Below are 19,393 nucleotides of genomic sequence, written 5' to 3'. Positions count from 1 at the left end.
CTTTTCTATTTTGCTTTGCTTTGTCTTGAACTTTCTGGAAAGTTGTCGGATATATTCAAGTACTTTTTCTTTTTGTTTTTGGTATTCATTCTTTTTGGCACACAATCGAATTAAATGCGATTTTTTGCCAAAAGGCTTTTCTTTACGCATTTTTCCTGCTATCGCTCTATCGTTTTCTGTCTTTCGCACACTTTGCTCTTCAGTTTGCAGGTGTTAAAGCAATACAAACTAAAGAGCTCAGCGACAGACAACCGAATAATTCGTCTGCATTTTTGCATATGCCTCGATCTCGACCTCGACCTCGCATCGAATCGCATCGCATTGAATCGTATCAAATCGAATCGCATTTCACAAAGCGTCAAAGTTGCCAGGCAACCGCTCCCAAAAAGAGGGGGCGTGTGTACAGGGGGGGCATGCCAAGGGTGCGTGCCGCCTCAATAACAAATTGTAAATAGCGCCGCATAAATCGATTACCGCTCTGCGTCCTTTTCCCTGTGCCTGCAACATAAATAAACCATTTTTAATATGCGCGTAAGCAGTTTTCCCCTTGCATACCCTGTACCAGCAAAGCGTTGATGGGGTATATTAACTTGTTGAACAGTTGAAGTTTGAATGAAACTTATTTTCTTTTGTAATTTGTAAATGCAAATTTTGTGTAATTGAAAATAACTTAATATTCAAATTACAAATAAATAATACAAATTAACTTTAAAAATTCAAAATAAATAATAGTGCATCAATTAAAAAATGTATAATAAAAAGTATGCCATAAAATGTTAAATATGTCAGCCAAAGCAGTCTTTAAATATACCAAATAAATATACAGCAAAGATATGAAAAATATACCGAATGCTATGGATGGTATATATACGTAGTACTAAATTCAAAGTATACCATAGAGTGCAAAATATACCAGACTGTTGGTCAAAACAGTTTAAAAACATACTAAATAAACATACCGAAAATACTCTAAAATATAAATGTATAATAAATAGTAGGTAATAAATCATATCACATATTAAAGCAAGAATATTATTAAAACTAAAATTTGTCCATTAGTCTTGACATTTTCTGTTACTAAGCCAGCAACAGTTTAAGGGTATATCACCAGTCTGACATGCCCCACATTGTGCCCAAGTTTGTAATGTAGCTGCTTAGCTCGCGTTTGCTTTGCTTTTACTTATTTTCTTTATTTCCTCAACGTAACGCAACGCATCGCATCGCATCGCATTGGGGGCAACTGAAGGTTGTCGTTGAGTTGCCATTGATTTCGCTTGTTGGTTTTTCGGGATGCCACTGGATTTGGTATTTGGTATTGCTGCGTTATTATAAGTATGTATGTGTATGTATGCGTATATCCCATATTCATTCAATCCTTGGGGATGCTGAGAGCAACTCGAGCGCGGCGGCAAGGATTTAATTTTATTACCTTGCCGCGTCTCCTGTTGACTTATTATGCTGATATGATTAAGTGCTGCTGGTTGCCTGAGGTGCTCCTAGCGATGCCTACTCCTTCTCCTCCTGCTCACTCCTCCCGCCTCTTCATTCTTGGCCTAGCTTATAAGCTACCTCAAGTTTCGCTTTTTGCCACTTGCCGCTTAGTCAGCTGTCTATAAAATCAAAATTGTGGCTTTCGCTGCTTGATGGATGGTTGCCTGATGATGCAGGGCTGCGATGACGAAGCCAGCTTCGGTCAGAGCAAATCATTTCTATATGATGAAATGATTAAAGCATTACTTTTGTATGGCAGAGAAACGACTACAATCTGGTATATTTTGTACTCTATGGTATATTTTAAATGTGATAGTATGTTATATAATTCGGTTTACTTTTGTATTTTTGCGGTGTATAAATTTTGTATATTTTTTTGACTGCTTTTGCACTTTATGGTACATTTTAAATGTATATAGTACTACATGGATATACCAAATATAGTATTTGGGAAATTGTAGTATTTTTCGGTATATTAATTATATATATATTCGGATTATTTTTAGACTGCGTACTCCATGGTATATTTATTCTATAGCGGCATATCAAATATAGCCTTCGGTATAATTTACTATTTTTACGGTATATTAATTTAGTACATTTTTACACTGATTTTGTGCCCTTTGGCATTTTTAGACTGCTTTTGTATTTTGTAGTATATTTTAAATGCGGTACCATATTGATAAACCAAATATAGTCTTCAGTATATTATTAGTATTTTGCGATGTATAAATTTGGTATATTTGTAGTATATATTCTTATTGAAAATACAGGTATCTCACAGTCGAGTATATTTGAGTATTTTTGCAGTATAATTTTGAAATATGGTTCTATTGAAAATAGGTAACGGATATATAATATAAGAGTCTAGCACACTTGATTGTAGTTTTCTTGCTTATTTCATTTGAATCGGAAAACATTTTGGTTGTTGAATTTATTTCGATGTTGGTTTTAGATAATGTAATTGAAAATGAATGGGCGCGCTATGTTCATAAAATGCTTTAGTTTATTATATACACATTTTATATTTTCAGTTTAATAAATTAAACCTAAACCAAAAAGGAAGTCAGCATTTAGTTTGCTGCTGTTGCTAATAAAATTCCATTTTGATGTCATTAAGTTTTATTTTCTTAACATTTTGCGCAAAAAACTTATAAAAGGTGGAAAGCACTTAAAATTTTTGTCCACCCGCAGGTATTATATCTCCTCTTCACTCTTCACTCTCTTTTCTCCCCTGTTTTCTCCCTCAGTTCCCCACTCTCCTCCGTCCTTTCTCCCTCTCTTCTCCCTCAGCATGCTTGAGCTTGCTTGCAGCTCATGTCTCCCTCGCAACTGGCACAATTGATTGAAATTAGATGAGCTTTTCATAATACAAGACTTAAGTCCCACTTTTGGGTGTGTGTTTATGTGTGTGTGTATGTGCGTGTCCTTGTTGTGCGTGTGCGTTTTTCCATTAAGTCACCTGCTGTCGTTTTCTCTACCTCACGTGGCCACAGCCACAAGCCAGCGACATTGCGAGCTATCCTGCATCCTTGCAGCTGCTGACTGGCTCACTGACTGACTGATTGACTGACTGACTGACTGACTCCGTTGAAAGTTGTCGTTGTCGTTGCTGCTGCTGGTTTAGGGACAACACGCTAATATCCCTCAAGTTGCCTTCAAATTGGTTATTAAAAGAGAGCCAACTAACTGAAGCCGCGGCACAAATAAATTGAGATGCGGTTATGCCATAAATACGAGCATCAAGCTCAATCTCAAGCTGAAGCTGAATCTCTAGCTTCAAGTCCTTGCCGAGCTCTCAAGCAACTTTAAGAGCCTGCTATCAAAAATGTCCTGCAACTACGTGCATAACTTTGCCTGCAACTTTTACCTGCAGTCTCTCTTCCCTCTCTCTCTCTCTCTCTCTCTTGTGTGTAATTTTACATAAGCAAAGCTTCCTTCGACTCGACTCGACTCGACTCGACTCGACTCGAGTTGCCAAAGAAGTTTACCTAATCAGTTTCAGTTTTCAGCTACAGTTTAAAAAGACATAACATGCAGCAGGCTGTAGTGAGGCTGAAATGAAAAGCAAATTATGTTTTCAGCCCACTTTCACAAGCTCAGCAAAACACTTTTCCCTCAACTTAATCGATTTAGTTTGCATAAAGTTATTGAACATTGAAAATCACACCACGAAAAATTTAACTTGTCAGCGAAAGCAGCTTAGAGATTACATAGTAAAAAATAACGTGCTGAAATCATGAATAAAATCTTGAATCAAGATTATATGATGTCAAAATTGAATCAAGAATGTTTATTCTTAAACCAAGATCAAAATTCTACAAAAATTCTAGATTGCTCAAACTTAAAATTCAAGATTATAATCGTGTTTCAATAATAAAACAACAAAGAAAGCTCGACTGCGAGATACCCGCTACCCATTTTGAATAAAAGCGAAACAGCGCGGAATTATTCTTAGTATATACCAAAATAATATGCCTTAAAAATACTAAAAATATATCAAGTGGTATATTTGGTATATTAGTATAGTATATATCAAAACATACCAAATTGTCACCCAAGGCACTATAAATATATTCAAATAAATATACCGCAAAAATACTAAAATATACCAACGGTTGTATTTAGTATATCGATTTAGTACTACATTCAAAATATACTATATAATACAAAATATGTCAGATTATCAGCTAAAGCAGTCTAAAAATATACCAAATTGATATTCCTCAGAAATACAAAAAATATACCAAAAGCCATAATTGGTATATTGATATAGGATAATATTCAAAATTCACCAGAGAGTAAAAAATATACCAGTTTTTTATTATTTAAAATATACCAAAGGCTGCATTTGGTATATATATATACATTTCATGGAGGCACAAATTTATAATACCCTTTTTTCCCTGTGGGGGTATAAAAATATACCAAGGACTATATTTGATATATTGATATATGTACATATATTGATATTAATACATTCATATACCATAGTGTGCAGAATATAGAAGTAGTAAGTATCTGATCAAGAATATATACTTTATAGGATAGGCGATGTCCTCTTCTGCTCATATTTATAATACCCTTTTACCTTGTGGGTAGAGGGTATAAAAAAACGCAAGGCGTAATTCGTGCTGCACGTGCATCTTCAGCTTTGACACTTCCACCCTTTTTGGCTGCTTTGATGCCGCTCCAAATTCGCCAATTCTCTAACCGCTGCCTGCCCCACATATTCTGGCCCTGCTCCTGCCTTCATGCCACTCCCCTTTTGGGGGCAAACCAAGCTCGTTCATTATTTCGCACTAATTAACGTTTTGCGACAAAAGGTGAGCTTTATACACGCGAGTATGTAGTTTTTTCTTTTCGTACAATATTATTTTTTTTTTTTCGTTTCAACTGCTGCTTCGCAGTTGCAGTTGCAGCTGCACTCCACGTGGGGAGACGTGCCACTCCAATGGGGCACTTGTGCGGGGCGCGTTAATTGCTGTTTATGAGCGGGCTTCGTCCCGTAATTAAGCAACTTCTTTGCCAGCTGGCAAAAGCGAGAGCGAGTGCAACTGCAGCTAAATATTGTGTGGAAAATATATAAAAGAGATAAAGAACATTCAAAAGTATCTGTTATACAAAACAGAGAGAGAGAGTATCTATAATGGCGAGCAAGTGGCTAGTTATTTTGAGTTATTGTAAGCAATCTTCTACTGAACGATAATTTTATAAGAAAGAGAGCAAATTTGAATCTAAATATCTTTTTGAACAACTGTGATATTTGAAAGTATCTATATTGTAATTGTGTGTCTAAAAGAGGAAGTAGATAAAAGAAGAAGTACATCTAGTTAATGTAACATAGAATGAATATATAAGCAATCTTCTATTGCAAGATACTTTTATACATAGAGATTTAAAGAATGACATTTGAAAGTATTTGCGATATATTTTACAATTCAGCGTCAAAGAGTGAAAAGAAGATGAAGTTATTATGTAGTTGCCTTAGCGAATTCAGAATTTACTACTAAAGATGCAAACTACAATCTCTGAAGGTGTTTTATCTGCATTATATAATACAAACTATCTATAATGCCTAGAGAAACAGTCGCATTTAAGTGTAAAATACATTCATCTGCTACTTCAAATAGTTATGTATTGGCTGCAAAGATTTAAAGTTGATAAAAAATTGATATTTCAAAATATCTAGAAAGGCGATGCAGCCAAAGAAGATGCAGAAGTCTGTTAGATAATGAGGAATAGCTAATTGCACTTTACAGACTTAGTTATTTCATTGCTTTAAACAGATTTTAAATGTATTATTGAAAAAGAAAATAAAGGTAAACCCTGTAAGAGTAAAGACAATGAAACACATTTCCCCTGACCAGAGAAAAACAATTGTGTTAACCACTCTGGAGACAGAGTATTAAATGGTTGTTATTAAAAATGACAAAAAAAAAAACGAGAAAACGAATTAAAGAGTTTACAAAATGAAAATGTACAAAATAAATAAGCATAGACTGTGGACGCTTAATCCAACTGGCATCTCTTTTCGAGTGTTTCTCTCCAGCTTCCATCTTCCAGCTTCTTATTCTACGCTCCCTCGGCGGCGTCTCTCTCGATGTAGTAGGGAATTCCGTTGTCCTGCTTGCACTTATATCTCAGCTGGCAGCATTCCGGGAACGGTTTCGTGGGATTGATGCGCTCCCCGTGATTGCATTTATCGATGCGCAATTTACCGCAACTACAGCGAGCGAGTGAGAAATGGAAAGAGACAGCGAGATATAGAAAAAGAAGAAAGAGAAGGATACACAAATTTAATGACATACACAGAGAGATAAAATCTAGATTGATAAACCTTGATTTGAGATTTTTGTTTCGATCTTAAAGAATACAATCATGAAGTAAGATTTTAAGGTTTGAAAAATCTTAAATCAAGATTTTTATACAAAATTTGCAGTTTGAGATTAAAACATCTTATTTTAGGATTATAATCTTGATTCAACAAATTTTCAAGATTTGGCAATTTTGATTTTTTGTAGAATTTCAATATTGATTCAAGAATAAACCTTCTTGGTTCAATTTTGACATCAAAGAATCTTGATTGAACATTTTATTTTTGATTTAGCACGTTTTTTTTTCAGTGTACGTTAACATTCCACGTTTGGTTTGGTTTGGAGGAAAGCGGAAGACCTTCTGTCTCTGAACTTAATATGTCAATTCCTGGCACATTTCTTCACCCTTTCATTCATAGTATTTTAGCAATTCTCGAAGTTCGACTTTGCTTCTTTGATCCACTTTCGTCTGTATCGATTTCGTGTATTGAATTATTATTTCATCTTTGCTAACAGCAATGAAATGAGAGGGAATATACTCAACTATGAAGACTCTTTATTTTTATGGACAGTTGCATTTCATTGAATCTCTGAATTAATGAGCAATTCCTTTTTTATATTCACTTCATTTTATGTAAATTTGAATATCGTTTCTTCACATGCAATATCAAATCATATTTGCGATCATTAGAATTTAGATTTTGTATGATCAATGCATTAATGTCATTCAATTTCTGCTAACAATGTTGTTACGTATACTTAATATTTCAGTTCTTAGCAATGTGAAATGAATTTGGTATATTTTGTACTCCATGATATATTTTGAATGTATTACTGTAACAGTATACCAAATATAACTTTTAGTATATTTTAATATTATTACGGTATATGAATTCGGTATATTTTTAGCCTAATATATATTTTGTACTACGGTATATTTTGAATATAAAACTGTATCAATATACCAAATATGGTATTTGGTATATTTTTAGTATTATTGCGGTATATTCATTTACAGTTGAGCACTCTTGACTATAGCTGTAATATAGCTGCTTGTTTTATGTTGTTCTTTCTTGAAGTTTTCACATTGATATATTTCTTATTTAATATTCCTTTTTAAAAATTATAAACGTGCTTCATAAAGCCGTTTTCTTGAAGTTTTCACTTTGTTGTGCACAAATCTTGAATTCTTTAGTGCCTAATTAAGATGAGCTCAATTGAGAGCTTGCACTTGGGCTTGCACTTCGTATTGCGCCAACTTGCGCAACTTCATCGAGTACACAATAATATTGAACAAAAAAAAAAGAGAACACAAAACTCTGGAATTCGACGTTCGACTTTTGACGTTGTCATCAACGCCCTACGATGACGACGACAACGACGTCGACGTCTCTGTTGTCAGCATTAGCGTTGGCGTCTTATCAGTGCAAAACATTTCGAATGTTTGTGCGTTCTCTGTTCGTCTGTCTGTCCGTCCGGTTGTCTGTCTGTTCGTCTCTCTGTGTGCTGTTCGATTGTCTATTGTGTGTCCATGGCCAGACTCACCCCTCGATAAGTATGGAGCCATCCTCGTGGCACGTCAAACGCTGGCAGGGCGGGATGCCATTGTTGACGCCCAGCTGCAGCACTTCGCTGCGATAAACGCATTTGCCGGGATTCGCTACAGAAGCGGAGAGAGATGAGAGAGGAGAGAGAGAGAGGCAGTCAGCTTAGTGGTTTTTGGCTGGCAAATCAATCATGTTCGTTCGTACCTGGATCGACGGGAATCAGGGCGCGATAGCCACTCACCTCCGTCATGTGGAGCAGCAGACACAGCGCGAAGCTAGCAAAGATGAGACTCGCTGTCGATTTGCTCCCTAAACGTTCCTTCAACAACATATTGTGTGACGCTACGCTTTCGTGTTCGAAACCAAACTGCCAGCCAGCTGTCGCTTTGCGATCTAAAAAACTCGCCAAGTGTCCCACTTGGGAGAACGTCGCGGGAAACGAAGCCAGCGAAAACCGAAGATGCCATCGAAATCATCATCAACATCATCATCGTCATCGTCATCGACATCGACATCTGTGTTATTATTTCGGTCACTTGTTGCTATTGCTATTGCTGTTCTTCTCTGGCTCGTGTTGTTCTCCTTTGTGGCTTAGATTCACCAATTGGTTTGTTTTTCATACACTTCACAGCGCGGATACATTCGCTGCTCACTCAAGATTTTCAATCAAGCTGAAACATATGCCGCATTTAAGTTACCCTTCATCAATCAAAGCAATTCTCGCTTGTTGTGATTGTGTTTGCATTAATCACATGTCAATCAGCAACACAATTAATATACAAGTTTTTTATTCAATTTATATACGTGAAAATCCTTCAATCACGCAAGCATTCATTGATTCAATCAATCATTCAAGTAATCACGCAATCAAATATTAAACTAATTATTGACTCATTCAATGAGTGTAGCAGAGAAAACAGCGCTAGTATACATTACAAAGTATTTTTTATTAGTTTTAAATGCATCAATCGGACAAGCAATGCTTTCAACCAGTTAATGTTAATTAGTCAAGTAATACTTATTCAGTTAAAGATCAGTCAGTCAGTCAATCAATCAATCAGTCAAGCAATACCAAATCAGTTAATCCATCAATATTTCATGCAATGATATCACATTGCAAATGCATGAATTATTTAAACAGTCACGCATTACTTTTAGTCAGATAATGATCAATCAATCCAATGATCAATAATTAAGGTTCCTAAACATCAGTCAGTCAATCAATCAGGAAATACTTATTCAATCAATCAAGCAATGTCAACATTTTGTAAATGCATTAATCAATCAGGCATTACTTTCACTCAATCAAGCATTGGTTTGAATCAGTTAATACGTCAATCATTCAATCAACCAAATGATCAATAATTAATGTTGTATTCACAGTTGATAGTTAATCAGTCAAGCAATACTTAATAAATCAATAAAGTAATGATATCACTTTACAAATTCATCAATCAGTCAATCAACTAACCATAATGTGTACTCAGTTAATGCATCAAACAATCAATCAGTCAATCATTTCATTAATTTAGTTAATTTCTTTCAGTTAGAAAATCAATGATTGATTGATTGATGTTCGGTTGATGTGGTTCGCCAATCAATCAGTCAAGCGTACATCAATCAGTCTAATCGAAGCTTGTAAAATATTTGAGAGTATTCAATGCTCGTCCACACTCGACTTTCGATTTCTTAATTGTTTTCTATATTTTTGTTTTTGTGTTTTTTCCTATTTCCTATTTTATAGTTTCTTGCCTAAGGTTGTGTGAGTGTGTGTGTGTGTTGTAGTGTTGCTGCTGTATTGCGTTCTGTTGTTGATTATTATGTATTACTATTTAATTGAAGGCGCACTGTCGGCATCGGTCTCTTGTTGTTGTTTGCTCGGGTCAGCGAGTTTATCATGGACTCGACTCATCCATTGACTCGCCACTTGCTGCTTGCTGTTTGCTGCTTGCCACTTGCCACTTGTGGGATGCTTCTCTGCTGACTCTGTTTTTATTGCTGCGAATTGTATTTGAAATGTTTGCACAATTAAACTCAATAATAATAATAATAATGTCGTTGTCGACAACAACATCTTGATCGACTCTCGAACATTTCGAAGAGTCTAGAAAGCGAAAAGCTTTCGTTGAGCTTGCTCGCTTATGATTTAGTTAGTCGCTGCTATTAAAGCTTAGCTCTGCTTTAGCAAAGCTCTGAATCCAAGACAATCGACAAGCAAATGTTGTGGCAAGCTGCACAATTGAACAGACAGACGTAGAACAAAGGCAAAGAGAGAGTTGGCAACTGATGAAATGTTTACCCTGCTGGCTATTAAATTTTTAATCAAGTTAAAGTGTTGCCAAACACTTCATTCAGCCCGTTGAGCTGCAGTTCCGCTCAACCAGACAGCAAAGAGGGGAGCAAAGAGGGAAGAGTGGGGGAGGAGACAACACTCATGTGTGTGGTTGGTATGTGAAACATGCGTCGCCTTTGTCGCTGTAGCTGTAGCTGAAGCTGAAGCTGAGTTTTCTTCGTGTTAGTTATGCATGCAGTCAGTCAGTCATTCATTCATTCATATATTCATTCAGCGACATTCATTTCATTTCATTGCGTTTCGTTTCATTTCGTTTCTTGCCACTTGCCGTTGCCTTTGCCTTTGCCTTTGCCACACACACATAACCATAACCACATTGTAGAAGCCAACTGACAAACCCGCAAACTTCATCTCTCTCTCTTTCTCTCTCTCTCCCCTCTGCATCTCTTTTCAGCCCTTTGAGTGCCACCAGTCGCCAGTCTTTTGGATCCCTTGTTCATCCTTTCGCTTGAGCTCTGCTTTCTTTTTTTTTTTTTTCTTTTTTGTGCCCCTCTTGTGCTCGCTTCAGCTTTTGTGGTAAATTAAATGCAAATAAATTGTCAACTGCAGTTAAATAAATTTTTAATTTATTACACTTTGACTAGCTGCAGCTGTCAACGTCCAACCGAATCTCTATGAAGTTCCCCCAGCCTCATGAATGTGGCGCGTGTCGAGTGTCTTCAAGACATGCTGCAACATGTTCCACCCCTTCTTCTTCTTTCCCTACCCCTTCTTCACTCTCTCCATTCGATGTTTAAGTTTGCAGACGGTAGGAAAGGGAGAGCTGCTCAAACTTTTCATTTCTCATTTGCGGCAATGTCACAAAGGAGATTTTCATATTCATATTCACGAACTGCATTTCCCTTTAATGCTCTACGATGCTGAAGAACTATCGATAGTAAATCGATAGTTACTTTACGTATTTTAGGTAGCTTGACAAATTATTCCAAAAGCTTTTAACATAAAGATAACATAGTAATTGTATATCGATAGTTATGATATCGTATCGATAACAAATTCGTGCTCAGCTTTTGTTGACCACGTTGTAATTTTATAGTGTTTGCTATTGATAGGTTAACTAAAGCAAGCAGTAACCGATAACACTACATGGCGAACATAAATAAATTATGCTATTTCGATAACAATAAGTTGTTTCCGATAGAGAATGGTGATAAGAATAAATTGTTTCCGATTACTGATTGGTAGTTATCGATTTTAGAGAGAGAATACATCGATCAAATAAACTAATAATCGATAGCAGTGTTTGGTGATATATCGAAATCGATAGGTGAAAGTCAATAGCAGTAAATATAAATCAAGAGCACTATATGCGGAACATCGACAATTAATTCAATTCCGATAACAATTGGCTTTTCCGATTACTGATTGATAGTTATCGATTGTAGAAAAGGGCAAGAATTGATAATCGAAAAACAGTGTTTGGCGATAGAATATCGAAATCGATAGTAGTGTCAAACAAGGCCCGACAGTCAGTAATTCTTTTTTAACACTAGCCAAAGAATAATCGATACTCGAGTCGAAATCGATGAACATATTTAATAATCTATAATAAAGTTAGGCAATAGAAGTTTCATATCGATAAAAGCATGTTGAGATTGATAGAAGAGTAGAAGAAGCACTGACAGCTTGTATCTTATTATAGCACTAGGTAAAGAATAATCGATAGTCGCGTAGAAATCGATGAATATCATTAATAATCGATAATAGTAGTAGGCAATCGCAATTCGTTATCGATAAAAGTATGTTGAAAGCGAAGTAGTGCAGAAGGAGTAACGATAGCTTGCACATTTTTTGCAAACAGCAAAACGAAATCGATGAGACTCGATAACAGTAAGTAGCAATCGATAGTAGGGCGATAAAAGTAGCACGCAAAGTGGCCTTAACACAGTCAGAGCTAAATTTAGATGCCGCGGGCTTCTCATCGGGTGCGTTGACTGCCCCACGATGGGGATGCAACAACCGTAGCAGCAACAGCAACAGAGAAGAGCATAGGGGCAAGAGGAAGGGGGAGAGACGTTGGGGTAATTCACCGTTGTTGATTATTTAAATTAGCGAAATGAGTGACAGACCAGCAGCAAACAAAATGCCGAGTACCGAGTGACCAGAGTACCCAGAGTACTCTCACTCAAATTGAATAGGTTCATGAATGATGACCGAAAAAAAAGAATAAAAAAATGAATACAAATAGAAATAACAACAAAAAATATATAAAAGGCGAAACAACAACGGAAAAAAAAAGAATTGTGACCGAAATGTGTAAAAAAGTGAGGAGCAAATTTGAAAGAGCGAATCAGAATCAGAATCGGAGAAGCAGAGAATCAGAGTGGACAACGAGAGCTGCTTGGAGCCAAAACAAATTCACTTTTTCAGAAAATGTATTCAGTGCAGGGGCGACATTCGCAGCGGCAACGAAAGCGACAGCCATAGCACACATACACACACACACACCCACAAAGTAGAGACACACACACACAAACACACATAGTTAGGGATTTAGGAAAGTGTAGAAAGAAAAACAAGGGAAAAGTGAGTGTACAAAGTGTAAAGTGCAAAGTGCATTTAAGAGGCGACCGCTGAGAAAGCGAAACCGACGAAGACGCGCCGTCCTCAGAGCAGCCAGAGAAAGAGACAGCTAGAGAGAGAAAGAAAGAGACAGACAGATAGTAAGAGGGAGAGTGAGAAGGAGAGAGGACGGAGGCGCGCGCGGGGAAAAAACGGCGAAACGGAAATGGCCAAATTAGTGACTTACATCTTCATCGTTAGTTCGCTGATACTTTGGTATCTGCTGCTCTTTGGCGGCTCAAGAGCGGGCGTCAGCTTCGTGCTTGGCGGCGTCGATGCCACCAATGGCCATGGCAGCCAGCTGGAAGGACGAGATTTCCATCATCATGGCGGCAGTCATCACATACGACGTAACGTAGACAGAGAGCGAGAAGCCAAAGTCAAACCCATTTTCAATCAAGCCATCTTTCATCTCCCCCTCTCCCTTCTCTTTCTTTCTCGTTCCCTCCTTTTGTTCTCATTCTCGTTCGCAGGCAACATTAATCACTGCTGGCGACGCTACGATGGCTACAACCTGCAGAACACCATTGTCAACAAGAAGGAGCAGCTAAAGAAACCGTATGGCATACTGTGTAACTTCAAGTGCACTTGGTTCTTTACAATAAAGTAAGCGAATCTCTGTTCGACCCAACAACGCATTCCACACAAACATCAAACATTAACTGCCCTACTGCTTTGTATACCCTGTATATGTTGGGGAGAAGTCTGCTCAAAGAACTGTTAAGAATTTCTCAACTATTCCATTTAATCACTTTTATATAACATTCTCTATCATGACTGCAAATTTCATGACATTTTTTTTGTCATTTCATCCTCATATCATAACTTATATAGATCATGATAGCATATCATATTTTCTAGTTCCCGACAATTTTATTCCATTTGTTCATTATTATATTATATCTTCTATAATTGCAAATAATTTTATATAATTTTTATACGGTTTCTTTACAATTTCTTGACTTTTTTTGTTTGGTTCTCATATCACAACTTTTATAGTTTCTGACAATTTCATAACATTTGATCGTATTTCATTTTTACATAATATTTTCTTTTGCTTCTGACAATCTCATAATATTTATTTGTATTAATAGTATAGTTCCTGATAATTGAATTCATTCTCATATTATGATATATCTTCTCCAATTTCTGGAAATTTCATGACAATCGGCGAGTTAGCAAAGTTAGACGATAAGCAATCTTCTATAGTTTCACAATATGACAATGACAATTTCCTGACATTTTTTCGTGTTTCATTCTCATATTATATTTTCCATACAATTTCATGTGTTTTATTTAGTTTGGTTCACATATCATTCAAAGTTCTTTACAGTTTCGTGACACTTGCTCGTATTTCATTCTCATGTTATATCATTTATAAATTCTAAAAATTTCATGACAATCGGCGGATTATCGAGCGAGTTAGCAAAGTTCTTCTAAAGTTTCTGAAAATTACATCACATTTCTTTTTGTTTCATTCTCATATTACATCTTCTATAGTTTCTGATTATTTCTTGACATTTGATAGTGTTTCATTCTTATATCATATCTTCTGCATTTCCCAAAAATTTCATGATATTTATTAGAGTTTCTTCAGGCTAATAGCATATTATATTCTCTATTCAATTTCATGATATTTTTTGTTTAATTCGAATACACATGTTTTATAGTTTCTGAATATTCCATGACATTTATTTTTGTTTGTATTTCATATAATATTTTCAATAGTTCCTGACAATTTTATGACATTTATTTGCTTTTCATCCTTATATTGTATTTTCTACACTTCCTCAAATTTGCATAACTATCGTCTGATTATCAACCGAGTCCACAAAGTTAGTTGATAAGCTATGTTTCAAAGTCTCTGAAAATTTAATAGCTCATAATTCAGCTCAAAGTAATGATTATTTTTAGGTTTTATTCTTTTCCTTTATTCTGATGGCTTTGCATTTCTTGCAGCTTTCCCACTTGCGAATACATTCACGACTACAAGTTATCCTGTGTTCTGTTCACTTCACTGCCGGACTGCACCAATGTCAAGTGCACGCTCTTAAATTACTTTAGCTAGATGAAGCAATCAACATTGTCAACTATTGTACTCAATTTCTATTACAATTTCTAGCTCTTAACTTTAAGTTTAAGTTTGTTTTTTTTTTTGTCTGTGGATGTAATGTTTTTTTTTTTTGTGCAGTGTGTTAAGTTAAGTTTATGCTTATCTTTAATTTATATTTAAGTTTATATGATGTGCAGCTAGCGAAAAGAAACTTCTTGTATAATCATTAATAACAACGCGCGGCTTTGTGTTTCATTTGTCACATTGCTGACAGGCTAAGTGATGCTCTCTTCAAATTTTTCAGAATATCTCTCTGGTGTATAATTAAAATCTCAATTGAATACAACAAAAATGCATTCAAATATACCTGTCTGAGTCAGTGATTCATGAATGAGATGTCAACGAATGAATTCACAACTCCAATGCTTTGTGAGTGAGAGTATGAAGCGATTCGTTGACTGGATTTACTTGCTCGGCTCCATTGCTCGGCCATCCACAGCACGTAAGCGTGTAGAAAGTACAACAGCGGCGTCTAAGACGTGCCTCGCATCGTGCATTGCATTGCATTGCAGATTGCGTAGTGCGTTTGAGTATTGCGCATACGCCGCGTATGCTTGTTTGTTTGTTTGTTTGTTTTTGCGCTGCAGCTGCATTCACTTATTCATTCATTTTGCACCAGAGTGGACCATTAAAGTAGGGCAGAAAGGGTATTATAACTTTGTGCATACAGAAGACACTATGAAGTATATAAATTCTTGATCAGCCGAATGAAAGTAACAATGTCCAACTGTCCGTATTAATACCTGGATCTCAGAGACTACAGGAAATTGGGTCTATTTTAAAACTTATAGTAACCAATATACCAAATACAGCCTTCAGTATATTTTGGTATTTTGATACTATAAGAAATTAACCCTATATTGTAGATTATGGTATATCAATATACAAAATAAAGGCTTTCATATAGTTTAGTATATACCAAATATATTTTGGTATTTTTGGGTATATTAACTAGATTTCAAAAAATATAAAAGACGAGCACACTCCACTGTAGCATGCTTCGTAGTTGTTGTAGTCTGTCTGATGGCGTTGGCATTCGCACATCATGCGAGTCGAGGTGAGGCGAGAGCTTGCTATCAATGCTTGTAGCATGTGCAAGTGGCATTGCCACGCCCAATTACCTCAAACATACGCCCACCTGCCATGCTGTCCAAAAGCAATTCAAAGTTTTTTCCCTCTGCTCCTTTTTCGCTTTTTCTACCCGTTTGTGCAGTAAACAAATTTGAAGCACTTTGTTAGCTACGTCAGCGCATATACTATATATCAGCTATATATAGTATATATATATATATAGTATACCATATATATGGTATGTATGTATGTGTATCTGCTCTCGCTTTAATAGGGGGTCGCGCGTACCTGTGCAAACAGCCGCAAATAAATCGTTCGACATTTATAAGCCAAGTCAAAGTTATGCCAAAGCGTTTGCTGAAATTTGTATAGCGGCGTGGCAAGAGATGCGGGGGGCGGAGAGGGGTGGGGCAAACTTTCGGGCCAGGCTAAAAATAAGATAAATTATGTGGCTGTAGTCAATGGAGCTGTTAACTTACGCACCTGCGACTCAGCTCAACTCAACTCAGCTCAACTCAACTCGACTTGGGAAAGCAACTCGACTGAACTCGAACTCAACCTCCACGTTTAGGCTAAAAAGGGACGTGATGTGGCGAAAGGGTTTTGTGTGTTGCGATTGATTCCACAGCCAGCGCCAACATCCATTTCCATCCTCATTTCCCTTTCACGTTCCCCCTTCTCCCCAACGCTTGCTTTGCCATTTACACTTTCGCTTCGACACAGCTCGTTTCATTTGTTGTTGTTGTTGCTTTTGTTGTTGCTGTTCTCGCCCTCGTTGCGCACATTTTAGTTCACAGCTCGCAGTTCGCAGTTCTCGGCTCTTATTTTTTTTTTGGGGTCGCACTTTAATGGAATCAAACGAAATGACATTGATCGCTGAAGGCCACTGGACTCAGCTTACTCCCCCCTCCGCATTCACTTTGCCCACTCCCCCCCATACGTATTCATGCCTCACGCAGCCCCACGCTGCATTTCAAATGATCAACAAACACTACGCATTTCAGCTACAAATCTATCTCGCTATGTATCTTTAGCTGTAGATATTTCCAAGAGTGAAGATATGTTTGTATCTGATTATGGTATATAAAGCTATTGCTATCTATCGATATTGATATGTCTACATTTATAGCTATATTCCCTTTTATAACAATCTACCCGACTTCATCTACAAATCTACACTATTTGGAAACTTTGGCTTCAATTTATACCTCACAATAAATACAAAATATAAAAATTCCTATAGGAATATTATTATATATATTATATATGTTATATTATTAATTAAGCCTGCAAATCAAGTTTTACAGACTCAATAAATTTCCTCACAACAAATTAGATATATCTTCATATATAAGTTAACTATATCTTTCTAGTGGTTATGCATCTGTAGATGTTTATTTTTCAGCAGCAATCTACATATATCGATACTTAAGTATATCAGTATATCTAACATATACTATAGCGTTGACTAGATCCGAAACCAACTTATTTGCCAATTCATTTAAGTATATTTAGAAGTGCTTATAGATAAAATCTATAGCAGTGTTTTAGTGCCTCTGAGTCTATAGATTTATTTATAACAATGTCAATTTTTTTGCATATTAGTTTATGTCTATATTCGTGCATCGAAAAGTAACTATAAAGATACTTTCTATATTGAATACAATCTATATTGAAGTAGTAAGATACTTTCTATATTGAATCTATATTGAAGTAGTAAGTAGATACTTTCACATATAAAGTATAATGGAATCATAATTTTAATGTAATCAATATACTTTCTATACAAAAGTATTTACTTATATATATTGTATTAAATATAATATATATTGAAGTAGTAAGATACTTTCTATATTGAATCAATGTTGAATACAATCTGTATTGAAGTAGTAAGATACTTTCTTTATTAAAACTATATTAAATACTTTCTATATTGAATTAGTAAGTAGATACTTTCATATATAAAGTATAATGGAATCATTAAAATTTTAATTGAATCATTATAATTTCTATACAAAAGTTTCAACTTAGATATGTATTTTATTTTGAATGTATCTTTAACATTTTGCTGTGTATGTAGCTGTTGAATTCAAATCGCTTGTATCTATGAGCTGCATCTGCAACTGCATCTGTGTCAGTATCTGTATCTGTATCTGGATTTGGGTCGTGGTCGTTGAGTGCGTTGATTGGTTCGTTAGAATGTCCAGATGATGCGTTTTGTGTTTTTTTTTATTGTTAGGCGCGCGCTTCGGTTTATTGCCGCAATGGCTTCTGGCTTCAGGCTTCGGGCTTCTGTTTCTGTTCTCTGTTTCAATGCTGATTGGCAAATTACGGCAATTTTTGCATGATTATTAGATTATTTCGAAATAGTTATAAACAAATGAATTGCGTATTACGCAATTGTTATTGTGCAGCTTCTGTTTTGTTTTCGTTTTTGGTTTTGTTTTTGTGCTGCATGCGATTCGAAGTGAGTAATAAGCGATATGACAGAGACCATAAAGTGATGTGACATGGCGAATAAATGCCTTTTATTGAGTGCAATATGCAATTTGTGTTTCAATTGTTTCATCTGCTGCACTTGAATAAACGCACTAATTACAAGCTTAAATATTATCTCTACACACTTTTTATTGCTTATTAAAAGTAACAAACTGAATAAATTCGATTCGAACGCCTTAAAGTCAGCCGAAAATAAGTCTGAATGCGAGTCAATTCATGCCGAAATTCACATTGAGGCTGGCGAAGCGCAAAATGCTTTTCTCTTCATATAACATAAATAGCTCACAACAAAAGTGGCTACGAATTATGACAGCGGACGGAGTCCAGGCAACTAAGCCATTGTCCCAGACTGACTGACTGAGTGAGTGAGTGATTGATAGACGGACTGACTGACTGACTACAAAAGGTGTCAACAGTTTCATCATTTGAGCTGCCAGCCAAGCGTCGAGCGGATAGATAAATAGTTGAGAGACTGAGAGATAGACGAGAAATGAAGCTGCAATTCAATCTGTAGTTGCATAAATACAAACTGAGATACATTTGAGTGTAGATAGAAAATAGGATTATAGATCAAAATAGAGCAAATGGATGGAGTATTAGAATGCAGCTAGAGATTGAGTAACTTAAAATAATTGACAGACTGAGAGATAGACGAGAAATGAAGCTGCCGTGCAATCTGTAGTTGAGATACATTTGAGTGTAGATAGAAATCAGGCTTATAGATAAAAAGAAAGCAGATGGTTGGAGATTGAGTAACTTGAAATATTTGACAGTCTAAGAGATAGACGAGAAATTAAGATGCAGTTCAATCTGATAAGATAAGATACGTTTGAGTGTAGATAGAATATAGGATTATAGACAAGAATAGAGCAAATGGAGTATAAGAATGCAGCTAGAGATTGAGAAAATTTTTTCGATTTAAAAATTCTTATTTTAGCAA

The 19,393-nt window shown here is 36.0% G+C and overlaps 2 protein-coding genes across 2 annotated transcripts; one reads left to right on the top strand and one right to left on the bottom strand.

Annotated features, from left to right (window-relative positions):
- Positions 1-5,871: 5,871 nt before the first annotated feature.
- On the bottom strand, positions 5,872-8,231 carry LOC117577987 (uncharacterized). Its single transcript, XM_034263083.2, has 3 exons — positions 8,060-8,231; positions 7,854-7,968; positions 5,872-6,217 (listed from the first exon to the last, which is right to left on the bottom strand). The coding sequence occupies exons 1-3, from the start codon at positions 8,184-8,186 to the stop codon at positions 6,067-6,069; spliced, it is 393 nt and encodes a 130-aa protein (XP_034118974.1). The 5' UTR covers positions 8,187-8,231; the 3' UTR covers positions 5,872-6,066.
- Positions 8,232-12,517: 4,286 nt separating this feature from the next.
- LOC117571530 (uncharacterized) lies at positions 12,518-14,957 on the top strand. The gene is made up of 3 exons (XM_034253714.2): positions 12,518-13,120; positions 13,244-13,376; positions 14,730-14,957. Exons 1-3 carry the CDS (start codon positions 12,937-12,939, stop codon positions 14,836-14,838), a joined length of 426 nt encoding a protein of 141 aa, XP_034109605.1. The 5' UTR covers positions 12,518-12,936; the 3' UTR covers positions 14,839-14,957.
- Positions 14,958-19,393: the final 4,436 nt, after the last annotated feature.

The sequence above is a fragment of the Drosophila albomicans genome, chromosome X (assembly GCF_009650485.2).
Source record: "Drosophila albomicans strain 15112-1751.03 chromosome X, ASM965048v2, whole genome shotgun sequence".
Lineage (NCBI taxonomy): Eukaryota > Metazoa > Arthropoda > Insecta > Diptera > Drosophilidae > Drosophila > Drosophila albomicans.
The sequence above is the reverse complement of the archived record's forward strand: the minus strand, read 5'-3'. Positions and strand labels throughout refer to the sequence as shown.

Excerpts from the sequence above, each read along its gene's own strand:
- LOC117577987 (XM_034263083.2), bottom strand. The coding sequence starts at position 8,186 with ATGTTGTTGAAGGAACGTTTAGGGAGCAAATCGACAGCGAGTCTCATC. Across the intron at positions 7,969-8,059 it reads CCTGATTCCCGTCGATCCAG|CGAATCCCGGCAAATGCGTT; the intron begins GTACGAACGAAC and ends CCGCTTCTGTAG. Across the intron at positions 6,218-7,853 it reads GGCTCCATACTTATCGAGGG|TTGCGGTAAATTGCGCATCG; the intron begins GTGAGTCTGGCC and ends CGCTCGCTGTAG.
- LOC117571530 (XM_034253714.2), top strand. The coding sequence starts at position 12,937 with ATGGCCAAATTAGTGACTTACATCTTCATCGTTAGTTCGCTGATACTT. Across the intron at positions 13,121-13,243 it reads CGGCAGTCATCACATACGAC|GCAACATTAATCACTGCTGG; the intron begins GTAACGTAGACA and ends TCTCGTTCGCAG. Across the intron at positions 13,377-14,729 it reads ACTTGGTTCTTTACAATAAA|CTTTCCCACTTGCGAATACA; the intron begins GTAAGCGAATCT and ends CATTTCTTGCAG.